This window comes from Panthera onca, chromosome D1, assembly GCF_046562875.1.
Source record: "Panthera onca isolate mPanOnc1 chromosome D1, mPanOnc1 haplotype 2, whole genome shotgun sequence".
Taxonomy (NCBI): Eukaryota; Metazoa; Chordata; class Mammalia; order Carnivora; family Felidae; genus Panthera; species Panthera onca.
Window position 1 is genome coordinate 41,497,439 of NC_138348.1, and position 12,685 is coordinate 41,510,123.

At 40.3% G+C, this 12,685-nt stretch overlaps 1 protein-coding gene and 1 non-coding gene across 2 annotated transcripts in view; one reads left to right on the plus strand and one right to left on the minus strand.

The window, feature by feature from the left end:
• The window catches only part of OTOG (otogelin), a 90,872-nt gene that overhangs the window by 14,246 nt on the left and 63,941 nt on the right, over positions 1-12,685 (minus strand). The window contains exons 38-40 of the mRNA XM_078432621.2: positions 4,232-4,415; positions 1,705-1,925; positions 1,356-1,494 (exon numbers count right to left, since the gene is read on the minus strand). Of these exons, the coding sequence (XP_078288747.2) occupies positions 1,356-1,494; positions 1,705-1,925; positions 4,232-4,415 (544 nt within the window). The remainder of the gene's footprint in view (positions 1-1,355; positions 1,495-1,704; positions 1,926-4,231; positions 4,416-12,685) is intronic.
• On the plus strand, positions 8,975-9,084 carry LOC132662659 (small nucleolar RNA SNORD89). Its single transcript, XR_009602674.1, has one exon. It is a non-coding gene; the product is annotated as a small nucleolar RNA SNORD89 (small nucleolar RNA).

Genomic DNA, 12,685 nt, shown 5'->3' on the forward strand with positions numbered 1-12,685 from the left:
CCGTGGCCCAATTCCAGCCTCCCACCTGTTTTTGCAAATAAAGTTTTATTGAAATACAGCCACACTCCTGTGCTGACAGCTCAGAGCCTGGAGCCTGTTTCAGATTCTGTGTCTCCCTCTCTCTGTGACCCTCCCCCGTTCATGCTCTGTCTCTCTCTGTCTCAAAAATAAATAAACGTTAAAAAACAATTAAAAAAAAAAAAAGAAATACAGCCACACTCATTCATCTACCTATTGTATCTGGCTGATTTTGCACTACAAGGACAGAGTTGAGTAATTGTGACAGAGACCACACAGCCTGAAAAGCTCAATTATTTACTATCTGGCCCTTTACAGGAAACATTTGCCAACCCCTTGCTCTAGGTCAGCGTTTTCAAACTTTCTTAACGGGAAAAAGCAGATTTTACATTGCAGTCCAATACACAAGTGCATGTAGAACAGTGTTCCTCAAACCTGATTGCCAAGGAGTCACTTGGGAGTTTTTGAAATACCTTTGCCAGGATCCCACCGCAGGGCAACTGAATTGGAACCTCTTGTTGTGGGGCCCAACATTAATACTTTCTGAAGTTCCTTGGTGATTTCAAAGGGGGAGCCGGGATTGAGAATTACTGATATATGAAAACGAATTTTTTTCACAAAATAATATTTAATCTTTCTAGGTGGAGTACACGCTAGCATTTTCTATTCTATTGTGTATTTTGAATGTGGTGTTGACCCCCAAAGTTGATTTCACACCCGCAGTTTGAAAACGCTCCTCTGGATAACTTAGTCTGTCATCCTTTATCCGTCATATTGTAGGTGCGGTCTTCCTGCGAGCTGTTTCCAGCCTATCTGGATGTGTTCACATTTATAAATCAATCTACTCGAGGCCAGTCTACCCCTGCCTACCCCACTAACGCAAACCTAACAGGGTGGGGAGGCGGTGGATCTCACCTCCATTCTCAGGGAAGGAGGGGAGAGACTGAAAGAAGAGAAAGATGACCAAGAATTTAGAGAAAGGAACTAACATTTCCTGGATGGTAACCATGTGGTGGGGCCATTCTGCACACACTGTCTCATGTCACCTTCAAAACAACCCTAGAGGGAGCTACTATTACTGTCCTCATTTTACAGATGAAGCAAGGAGATTCAGATAAATTAAAGAGTAATCAGATAATATTCCTTTGACTTATTAATATAAATTGTAATAAAAATAAATTTATTAATGTACTTATGGATTTATTTATAAAATGTTTCTTAACTTCTTAATATGAATGAATGAATGAATGAATGAATAATTAACAGGGGGTGGGAGCAACAGAAGCAATGGAGGAGTCCCCCACCCTCCCTGCTCCCCCCTCAGCCCCCTGACTCACGGCAGTAGTCGGAGCGTCTCCACTCGATGCACACGTGGAACTTGTGGCACATAGCCACATACACGGTCAGTGCCACGCAGGGCTGCTGCACGTACTTGGTGTCCCGGATCCACAGCTCACAGAACGACTCTGGGGGAACCTGGGCACGTGCATCAGACAGCGCTGCTTATCCCGACTCCCCCCATCCCAGCATCCAGCTCCTCCTCGCCCTGTCCAGGGGCAACAACGAGCTTCTGAAGACTCCTAATCCAGTCCCAAGTTCAACACCTCTGGGGGCCCACCCTCTGAAGGTAGTGCTGCCATTCCTAGCCCGGGAGGTCCCCCAACACTGGACACAGTGGGTACATACAAAGCGGTGACAGGCGCTGAAGGTGCGGTTGGACACCATGCGAAGGCAGGGTGAGCAGTCAGCTGTGGTACAGCTGTCTGGGCGGAAGCGGGTCTGGCCCACCGAGGTCAGGGAGCTGGGCACCTGCCAGCTGTCCAGAAAGGGAGCAGGGTCCTCAGCCTCACCCACCACAGAACCATCCTCCAGGGTGAGGTCATTGGCTGCGTCCCCATCACAGATACCTGAAATGGGGCAGAATTATGCCGATAGCTATAATAATCACCACCACACCCAGGTCCCCAGATGTCACTCTGCATATTTCTTACAACAATTCTTTGAGGCTGGTATTACTATTACCCTCATTTTATAGATGAGATAAACGAGGCACAGAGAAGAAACCTGCTGTGTAGGAAGATGTTGTTGTTCTCAGGAAATGCACACCAAAGAATTCAGGGATAGAGGGATACAATGTCTCAAACATACTTTCAAATTGCTCAGAAAAATGCATATATATGCAAATTGCATACACATAAAAAAGTGCATTTATATAAATCCTACACGTATAGATGTATTTACACATCTGCCTGCATGCATACACATGTGTGTATTTTATATACATACACACACACAGGCAGGAAAAGTAAATGGGGCAAAATGCAAACAGTAAATCTGAACAAAAAGTACATGGGAGTTCATACTACTTTAGACATTGTGTCAAAACGAGAGGTTACTCCAAAAAATGTGCTCTAGCAGAGATTGCTAGCTAAGTGTAACTAACACCTGTTTCCTTTTCTTCCCGCGCAGTTCGCTAGCCTGTGTTTTCCAGGCTCTCCTGGGGTGGGGGAGCCCATGCCGAGTCCCAGCTGGCAGAAGGAGAGTGAGGGTGAGGCAGTGACCACTGCCAGGCCTGGCCCATAAACACTTCCTCTTTTTCCTGCAGTGGAGCTGGAAGCTTGTGCTGAGAATGGAAGAGCCACATGATGAACGGAGTCTCCATTTGGGAATTTACATGTGCCAGAAATCAACTTTGGCTGTGTTGAAAGGCAGGGAGACGGGAGTAGGGCAAGAGCTTGTCTGTCACAGCTTCTAACTTAACTTCCAGCTTTATCTCTCACACTCTAGGCTCCAAACACACACTTCCCTGCCTTTGACCTTGCTTACACTGTTCCCCCTGCCTGAAACACTTCCTCAGAAGTGTGTCCTTCAAATGCCCCTCACATGCATCTGAGTCCATGACCTTCCCAGTTCTGCAGAGCAGGCTTTGGTTTGCAGGTATGTCTTGCTCTGGGTGCAAAGACTCGTTTTCCTTTAGACTCATTTTCTTACTCTCTCAGTAGTCCCCCAAGTTGCCCAGCCGGGTGCCCAGGATACTAAGCGTGAGTGTGGATAAAAACAGAGGAAAATTAGCCGGCTTGTGCTCCAGCCACAAGTGTCATGAATATATAGCATGATTGGCTACAAAACCTTCAGGTTTTATCAGTGGTCCCAGTGGCTGCGTTTTGGGTGTTGGCCTTGAGTCACAAAGGTATCCCAGGCAGGGGATCACTGCTGCCCCCAGCACTCCTTGCCAGGCATAAACAATGGAAGGAAGAAACGGTGGCAAAGGGATGGTGGAAGTGGTGGCAGTGCTGGTGTGTGTGTGTGTGTGTGTGTGTGTAAAGATGTTTGTATCAATAAGTTAGTAAGGACAGAAGTTTCATAAAACAGCAATTTTGTCTGCTTTGCATACTATCTGTCCCGTGACTGGTACATGGGAAATAAATGAAAGAATGAGCAGGGACCAGACTTAAATGTGTCACTTCATATGTAGAGGGCATTTTGAATACAAGGGTGCAAGCGTGAATGATTAAAATGGGTGCAGATTAATGGGGGGAGGCCACGCAAGTATGTGTGTGTATAAGTGTGCCTATGTCTCCTGTCATCATAATCACGGCCATCTGTCATGGGTGTCCTGTGAGGGTGCAGCAGTCCGCCCTCAGACTCTTCCTGCACCCTGTTTTCTTATCAAGATACATCCAGTCCCTTAGGGCATGCTCCTACAGTCATGCTGTGGTCCGAAGAGCCCTAATTTTGTGCATTGTGGCAGCTCTGCTGTGTGAGCTTAGGCAAGCCATTTAACCTCTCTGGGCGCTCTTTCTTCTTTAGTTCAATGGCCACCTCTCAGGGTTGTTGTGTGGATGGCCTGCAATCAGTGAGATCAGAGTGTGGAAGTGCTTTGTGAAGTGCCCATGCACATGCAGACAGGAAGGATCATCTGGTATTAGGAAGCTGTCAGGGAAGCTGACAGACAATCCCGGCCAAAGTGACAACTGGCCGAGGCCAGAGCCCCGCGCCATCTCCCTGCTGGCAGCTTCAGCCCCAGAACACAGGACATTAGGTCTCTCTGCCCTGGCAGCTCTCCTGGTCCCACCTCTGGGCTGGCACTCTGTCCTAGCTTCCCCTGATTTCACACAGAGGAACCTGTGTCCGGGGACAGAGGTGGACTCCGGAAACTCAGGGAGCTAGATCCCCTCACCTCACTCCCCACCCCAGCTGGGTCCCTCCTCACCGCAGAGGCCACGGCCCTGGGCCTCGCTGGTTTTGCTGGCCTCCAGGATCATGAGTCCTGAGCTGTGGAGCCACTGGATCTGGATGTGTGACGGCGTCCGGATCACGTACATGTGGCCTGTGTCCTCAATTCTGAATCCGTGTCTGCTCACAGGGGGCCAGACAGGCTGTGAGTCCACAGTCACCTTGTGGGGTGGGGGTGTTCAATGTGAGCACAGCTTGTCTGTCTGCCCATCTGTTCATCCATCCCTCCATCCATTTATCCAACAAACAGTATCAAGCTATGTCACAGGCTCTGTTTCAGGCACATGTGGCCAAGACATAGTCCAGGGTGGCACGGAAGAATTCTGAAACCATTTCATGAGCACAAAATGATAAAACAAGAAATACACATACCTTGAGCCTTTCTAACCACTCTCTTCTTTCCTGATATGCTCAGGTCATTTTTTTAGGGAGATTTTCCTAAGTCAGCAGCCTCTAGCTTGGGCACCCCTTCTCTGGGCTGACCTCATCTCTGTGCTGACCGTTAAGATAGAATCTGTTCCCTCATCGAGGCATCCTGTAGACTCTGAGTTTCTTAAGGGCAAAAATTCTGTCTGATCCACCTTCGAATCCCCAGCTCTTGCCTTTGAGCCTGACATTAACTGGGGTCTCAATCAATGTTTGTGATATAAGGAAAATTGTAAAAGCAGTCAGGAAAAAAAAAGACCCATTATGTAGGGAAACAAAGATCAGAATGACAGAAGATTTCTTATTGGAAATAAGCAAGGTGAAAGCACAACTTTATATACAGCAGCACTATTCACAATAGGCAAAAGGTGGAAACAGTCCAAACGGCCATCGATGAATGAATGGATAAAACAATGGCGGTATGTACATACAATAGAATGTTATTTAGCCCAAAATTGAATGAAGTACTGGTAGATATTACAACACAGATGAACCTCAGAAATATTATGCTAAGTCAAAGAGCGAGACACAAAAAGTCACATATTATAGACTCCATTTATATGAAATATCCAGAATAAGCAAATCTATAGACAGAATGCATATTGGTGGTGGACAGGGGGTAGGGAGATTAATGATTAATTTTATGTTAGCTCAATTTTACCTCAATTTAAAAAGAAAAGACAGTGGAGCAAAATCTTTAAAGCACTGAAAGAAAAATTAAAGTCAACCTGTAATTCTAAACCCAGTTAAAATATCTTTAAAAAATTGGGGAATGCAAGCTGGTGCAGCCACTCTGGAATACAGTATGGAGGTTCCTCAAAAAACTAAAAATAGAACTACCCTATGACCCAGCAATTGCACTACTAAGCATTTATCCAAGGGATACAGGTGTGCTGTTTCGAAGGGACATATGCACCCCCATGTTTACAGCAGCACTATCGACAATAGCCAAAGTATGGAAAGAGCCCAAATGTCCACTGATGGATATACGATGTGGTATACACACACACACACACACATATATACAATGGAGTATTACTTGGCAATCAAAAAGAATGAAATCTTGCCATTTGCAGCTACATGGACGGAACTGGAAGGTATTATGCTAAGTGAAATTAGTAAGTCAGAGAAAAAGTCAGTAAGTCAGACAAAAATCATATGACTTCACTCATATGAGGACTTTAAAAGACAAAACAGATGAACCTAAGGGAAGGGAAACAAAAATAATATAAAAACAGGCAGGGGGACAAAACAGAAGAGACTCATAAATATGGAGAACAAACTGAGGGTTACTGGAGGGGTTGTGGGAGGGGGGGATGGGCTAAATGGGTAAGGGGCACTAAGGAATCTACTCCTGAAATCATTGTTGCACTATATGCTAACTAATTTGGATGTAAATTTAAAAAAATAAAAAATAAAACAAGTTAAAATTTAAAAATATCTTTAAAAAATGAAGGTGAGGTCAAAACTTTTTCAGATATATAAAAACTGAAAGAATTTATTACTGGCAGAACCTCGCTATAAGAATATTAATGGAAGTCCTTCAGGCAGAAGAAAAGTGATATCAGATGGAAATCGAGATCTACACAAAGGAATGAAGGACACCAGGAATGATAAATATGCAGATAATATAAACTTTTCTTATTTTAAAAACCATGCTAGAAAATAATTGACTGCTTCAGGAAAAGTAATAATGATGTAATGTGTAGTTTATAACAGATGTAGAAGTAAAATGTACAGATAATAATCCAACATAGGCAATGAAATGGAATCATTAAAAATAACCTCAAAATGGGGCACCTGGGTGACTCAGTTGGTTAAGTGTCTGACTCTTGATTTCAGCTCAGGTCATGATCTCATGGTCATGAGATGGAGCCCTGTGTTGGGCTCTGAGCTAAATATGGGGCCTGCTTAAGATTCTCTTTCCTCCTCTCTCTCTGCCTCTCCCTCCTCAAATAAATAAATAAATACCCAAAGAGGACAGAAAAAGAGGAAAGGGAGGGGACAAACAGAGAACAAATACCAACATTATGTTATATACAAACCTAATCATAATGATGACAAAATTAAATGTAGATGGTCTAAGGATCTCCCAATTAAAAGGCAGAGATTCACAGATTAGATAAGAGGAAAGGAAGACCCAACTATTCACGCCCTACAAAATCCTACTTTAAATAAAAAGACACACTATGTTAAAAGAAAAAGGATGGAAAAAGATGTCTCTTAGATATATACATTGAATATGCATGCTAACACAAACAAAAAGAAAACTGGAGAAGCTATTACAGACAATTCAGACAAAGCAGAATTCAGAACAAGGACTTTTACCAGGAGAAAAAGGACATTTCATACTGATAAAGGAGTTAATTCAATGAGAGGGAATAACGATCTTAAGTATTATGCACCAAATAACAATTTAAAAATAGGTGAATAAAAAACTGATAAAACTCCAAAGAAAAAGTGACAAATCAACAACTTTAGTCAGAAATTTCAACATCTTCTCTTTCAATGATTGATAGAACAAATAGGAAATGAGTAAGGATGTAGAGACTTGAACAACACTATCAGTCAACTTGATCTAACTGACATTCACAGAATACTCCACTCAACAAGAGAATATACATTTACAAGATAGAGTGTATTCTGGTACATAAAACAAGTCTCATTAAATTTAAAAAGATCAAAGTTAGATAAAATGTTCTCTGAACACAGTGAAATTAAATTAGAAATCAGTGATAGTAAGGTATCTGGAAAATCACCAAATATTTGGAAACTAAAGAAAAACACTTGTAAATAACCCATGGATTAAACAAAAATCAAAGGGAAAATTTTAAAGTATTTTAAACTTAATGAAAATGAAAATACAAGATATCAAAATTTGTAAGATGCTGCTAAATCAGACCTAAAGGGAAAATTGTGGCACTAGATACTTATATTAGAAAGAGCAGAAAGGTCTCAAATCAGTGACCTAGGCTATAACCTTAATAAACTAAAAAAAAAAAGAGTAAATTAAACCCAAAGGAATCAGAAGGAATAAAATAATAGACATAAGAGCAAAAATCAATGAAATAGAAAACAGAAAAACAGCAGAGAAAACCAATAAAAACATTCTTTGAGAAAAACAATAAACCTGACAAAACTCTAGCCAGACTGGTGAGGAAAAAGAGAAAACACACAAATTACTAATATCAGGAATGAGACAGGGTACATGGATACAGATCCTATGGTATAGCAAGGATATCCTAAAAGGATAGCAAGAGTGTACGATGAACAACTTAATGCCTAGAAATTTGACAACGTGGATAGAATGGACATATTCTGTGAAAATGAAAACTACCCCAGCCTACTAAAGAAAAAATAGGTAACCAGAATAGCCCTATATCATTTTAAAAAATTGAATATGTACTTAAAAACCTCCCCCAAAGAAAACTCCAGACCCAGATGGCTTCACTGTTGAAGTCTACCAAATATTTAAGGAAAAATATGAAAATTACCAATTATACACAAACTTTTTCAGAAAATTAAAGAGGGGGAATACTTCTAATTCATCATTGAGGCCGGCATTACTCTGATACCAAAACTAAACTAATACATTGCAAGAAAAGAAAATTTAGACTAATACACTTCATGAAGATCCAACAACATATAACAAGGCTAATATATCTCAACCAAATAAAGTTAATTCCAGGAATGCAGCACTAGTGCAACATTTGAAAATCGTAGTAATTCAACACATTAATCGTCTAAAGAAGACTGATGGAATATTATTCAGTGGTAAAAAGAAATGAGCTATCAAGCCATGAAAAGCCACGGAGGAACCTTGAATGCATATTGCTAAGTGAAAGAAATCAATCTGAAAAGGCTACATACTATATGGTTCCAACTCTGTGGCATTCTGGAAAAGCAAAACTGTGGAGACAACAAAAAAAAATCAGTGGTTGGGTGGGGGCTGGCGACCAACTGGCAGAGCACAGAGAATTTTTAAACCAGTGGAAATACTCTGGATGATATTATAATGATGGCTAGATGTCATTACATATGTACCCAAACCCATGTGGAAAACCAAGAGTGACCCCTGAGGTAGGTAGACTATGGACTTCAGGTGATGATGATGTGTCAGTGTAGATTCATTCACCTTGGTAACAAATGAACTCTGGTGATTGAGGCTGGTAATGAGGGAGGCTATGCATGTGTGGGTACAGAGGGTATATGGGAAATCTCCATGTGTTCCTTTCAATTTTGTTGTGAACCTGAAACTGCTCTAAAAGAGTTAAATCTTAAAAAAAAAAAATAGTCTGAGGAATGATTACAATAAAAGGCCAAATTGCAATGCCTCTCCCAGCTGCTCTTTGTGGGTGCACGATGAGAATATCTTCAGATGTGAACCACTGGTCTGACCTCAGTAATCACAGGATTGAACCTTCGTACGTTGGGGAAGCTTTCCAAACAGGTATGGCCAAAAAAGGCATTCCCATAGAGAGCTCAAATTTAAGAAAAATAATCAGTTAAGAAAACATAATCAGGGAACCTCAAACAACACTGTGGCTTAAAGAAGCAGTGAATACCTCTCTGTGTACTTTTCAATACACTTGCCAAATCCAGGACTGCTACAATCGTAAAAGTTATCATAATAATAGAACCTTCAAAAGCAGGTGATTTTAAGATATTAAGCTAGAAATGATAACTAGAAAATCTGGAGAATTTGATTTTTTTTAACATGACAGTTAAATTGAACTCATCTGATGACACGTAGAAGTTGATTGCATGGTTATTGAATCTAGGATTATAGCTTCTTAGGAAAACTGTCTTCTACTTTTAAGTATATTTAATGAAGAAGATTTTGCTGATGTTGTAAATGTAAATCTTGACTCAGAGGTTTTTTTATATACATAAAATGTTCTCTAAATATAACTACTATTATTTGTAAGCTATTTATTTAAAGCAAATTTGAAAATCTTTCCTTTTTTAAGTAAATAGCAATACTGTGATTTGGAGGTAGGGTAGAAAGTCTAAAGAAAAAGAACAATATGATTATTTCAATAAATGTAGTGAAAAGCTTTGACAAAATTCAACATCTGCTTACAGTAATAAAAACTCTCAGCAAACTACAAATAGGAGAAAACTTTCTTCACCAGATAAAGGATATCTATAAAAGACCTACAACTAACTTTGTGCTTTATAGTGAAAGACTGAATGCCTTCTCCCTAAGACCAGATGCAAGACAAGGATGTCAGTGCTCAATCCCTCTTATTCAACATCATATTAGAGGTCCTAACCAATGCAATAGGCAAGAAAAATAAATTTAAAAAATACCCACTGGAAAAGAAGAAATAAAATCGTCTCTATTTAGAAAAGACATAAACATCTATGTAGAAAAACTAGAAGAATTTACAAGGACTAATAAGTGAGTTTAACAAGGTTGCAAGATATGAGATCAATGTAAAACTCATGTGTACATATAAACAGCTAAATGAAAACCCAACAGCAAACACTTTTTAAAAGATGCAAAAATCAATTGTATGTATATATATTAGCAATGAGCGATTGGAAAGTGAATAAAAAGAACAGAATCATTTACAATAACATCAGAAATATGAAAATTTTAGAGCTAAATCTGACAATATGTTCAAGATTCTTATACTGAAAACTACTTTATATAGAAAGATGAAATAATTGAAATAGCCAACATAATTTTGAAAGAGAAGAAAGTTGGAAGACTCATACAACCTGATTTTAATAAAAATTTAATAAGAAGTAACAGTTATCAAGACAGTGTGGCACTGGTGAAAAGATAGATATATAGATTTATGGAACAATATTAAAGGTCCAGAAATAAACTCAAACATTAATGGTCAGTTGATTTTTGACAAAAGTGCAAAATGGAGGCAGGATAATCTTTTTAAAAAAGGTGCTGGAGGGGCGCCTGGGTGGCTCGGTTGGTTAAGCGTCCGACTTCGGCTCAGGTCATGATCTCACGGTCCGTGAGTTCGAGCCCCACGTCGGGCTCTGTGCCGACAGCTCGGAGCCTGGAGCCTGTTTCAGATTCTGTGTCTCCCTCTCTCTCTGCCCCTCCCCTGTTCATGCTCTGCCTCTTTCTGTCTCAAAAATAAATAAACGTTAAAAAAAAAATTTAAAAAGGTGCTGGAACATATAGGTGTCCATATGCGAGAAAAAAAAAAGAATCTTGACCCATACCTCACTCCATTTATAAAAACTGACTTAAAATGTAGCATATACTTAAAACTACTACTTAGGGGCACCTGGGTGGCTCAGTTGGTTAAGCGTCCAACTCTTGATTTTGTCTCAGGTCATGCTCTCACAGTTTGTGAGATCGATCCCCACATTTGGCTCTGTGCTGACAGTGAGGAGACTGCTTGGTATTCTCTCTCTCTCCCTCTCTCTCTCTCTCTGCGCCTCCCCCCCCCCCAAAATAAATAAATATTTTTTAAAAATTTAGAGACGTCTGGGTGGTTCAGTTGGTTGAACATCCAACTTCAGCTCAGGTCATGATCTTGCCATTCATGAGTTCAAGCCCCATGTTAGGCTCTGTGCTCACAGCTCAGAGCCTGCAGCCTGCTTCAGCCCTCTCTCTCTGCCCCTCCCCAACTTGCACTCTGTCTCTCTCTCAAAAATAAACATTAAACAATTTTTTAAAGTAATACCTAAAGCTATAAAACTTCTAGAAGAAAGCATAGGAGAAGATCCTTGAGACTTTGCATTAAGCAAAAGTTTGTTAGAACACCAAAATCATGATCCATAAAAGAAAGAACTGATAAACTGGACTCCAGCAAAATTAAAAACTTCTGCTCTTTGAAAGACACTTGAAAGTGAATGAAAAAATGTGCCACAGACTGGAAGATAATACTTATATCTGATAAAGGACCTGTATCCAAAAAAATACAAAAAATTCTGAAAACTCAATAAAACAGACAACACAATCTTTAAAACGTGCAAAGGTTTGAACAGACATTTCACCAAAGAGGATATACCATGGAAAACAAACCCATGAAAATATATTCAATATTATCAGCAATTAGAGAAATGCAAATTAAAATGATCTTTTTATGAGATCTTATTACACATCTGTTAGAATGACTTAAAAACTCAACACCAAAAGACCACAATAATCCAACTAAAAAATGGGCAGAGGACCTGAATAGACATTTTTCCAAAGAAGTCATATAGATGGCAAACAGACACATGAAAAGGTACTCAAAATCACTAATCATCAGGGAACTGCAAGTCAAAACCACAAGAGATTACCTGATACCAGTCAGAATGGCTAGAATCAAAAAGATGAGAAATAACAAGTGTTGCTGAGGATGTGAAGGAAAATGAACCCTTGTGTGCTGTTGGTAATGTAAATTGGTGCAGCCACTGTGGAAAACATTATGGAGGTTCCTTAAGAAATTAAAAATAGAAATACTATATGATTGGGGTGCCTGGGTGGCTCAGTCAGTTAAGTGTCCGACTTCTGCTCTGGTCATGATCTCATGGTTTGTGAGTTTGAGCCCTGTGTCGGGCTCTGTGCTGATGGCTCAAAGCCTGGAGCCTGCTTCGGATTCTGTGTCTCCCTCTCTCTCTGCCCCTTCCCTGCTCATGCTCTGTCTCTCTCTCAAAAATAAACAAACATTTTAAAAAATTAAAAAAAAAGAAATACTATATGATCTAGTAATTCCACTACCAGCTGTTCACCCAAAGAAAACAAAAATTCAAAAAGATATACGCACCCCCTATGTTTATAGCAGCATAATTTATAATAGCCAAGATATGGGAACAACCCAAGTGTCCATCCATAGATGAATGGATAAATAAGATTTATGTATACATACATATATGTGTGTGTGTGTGTACACACAATTATTACTCAACCATAAAAAAGAATGAAATGGGGCGCCTGGGTGGCTCAGTCGTTTGAGCGGCCAACTTCGGCTCAGGTCATGATCTCGCGGTCCGTGAGTTCAAGCCCTGCGTCGGGCTCTGTGCTGACAGCTCGGAGCCTGCA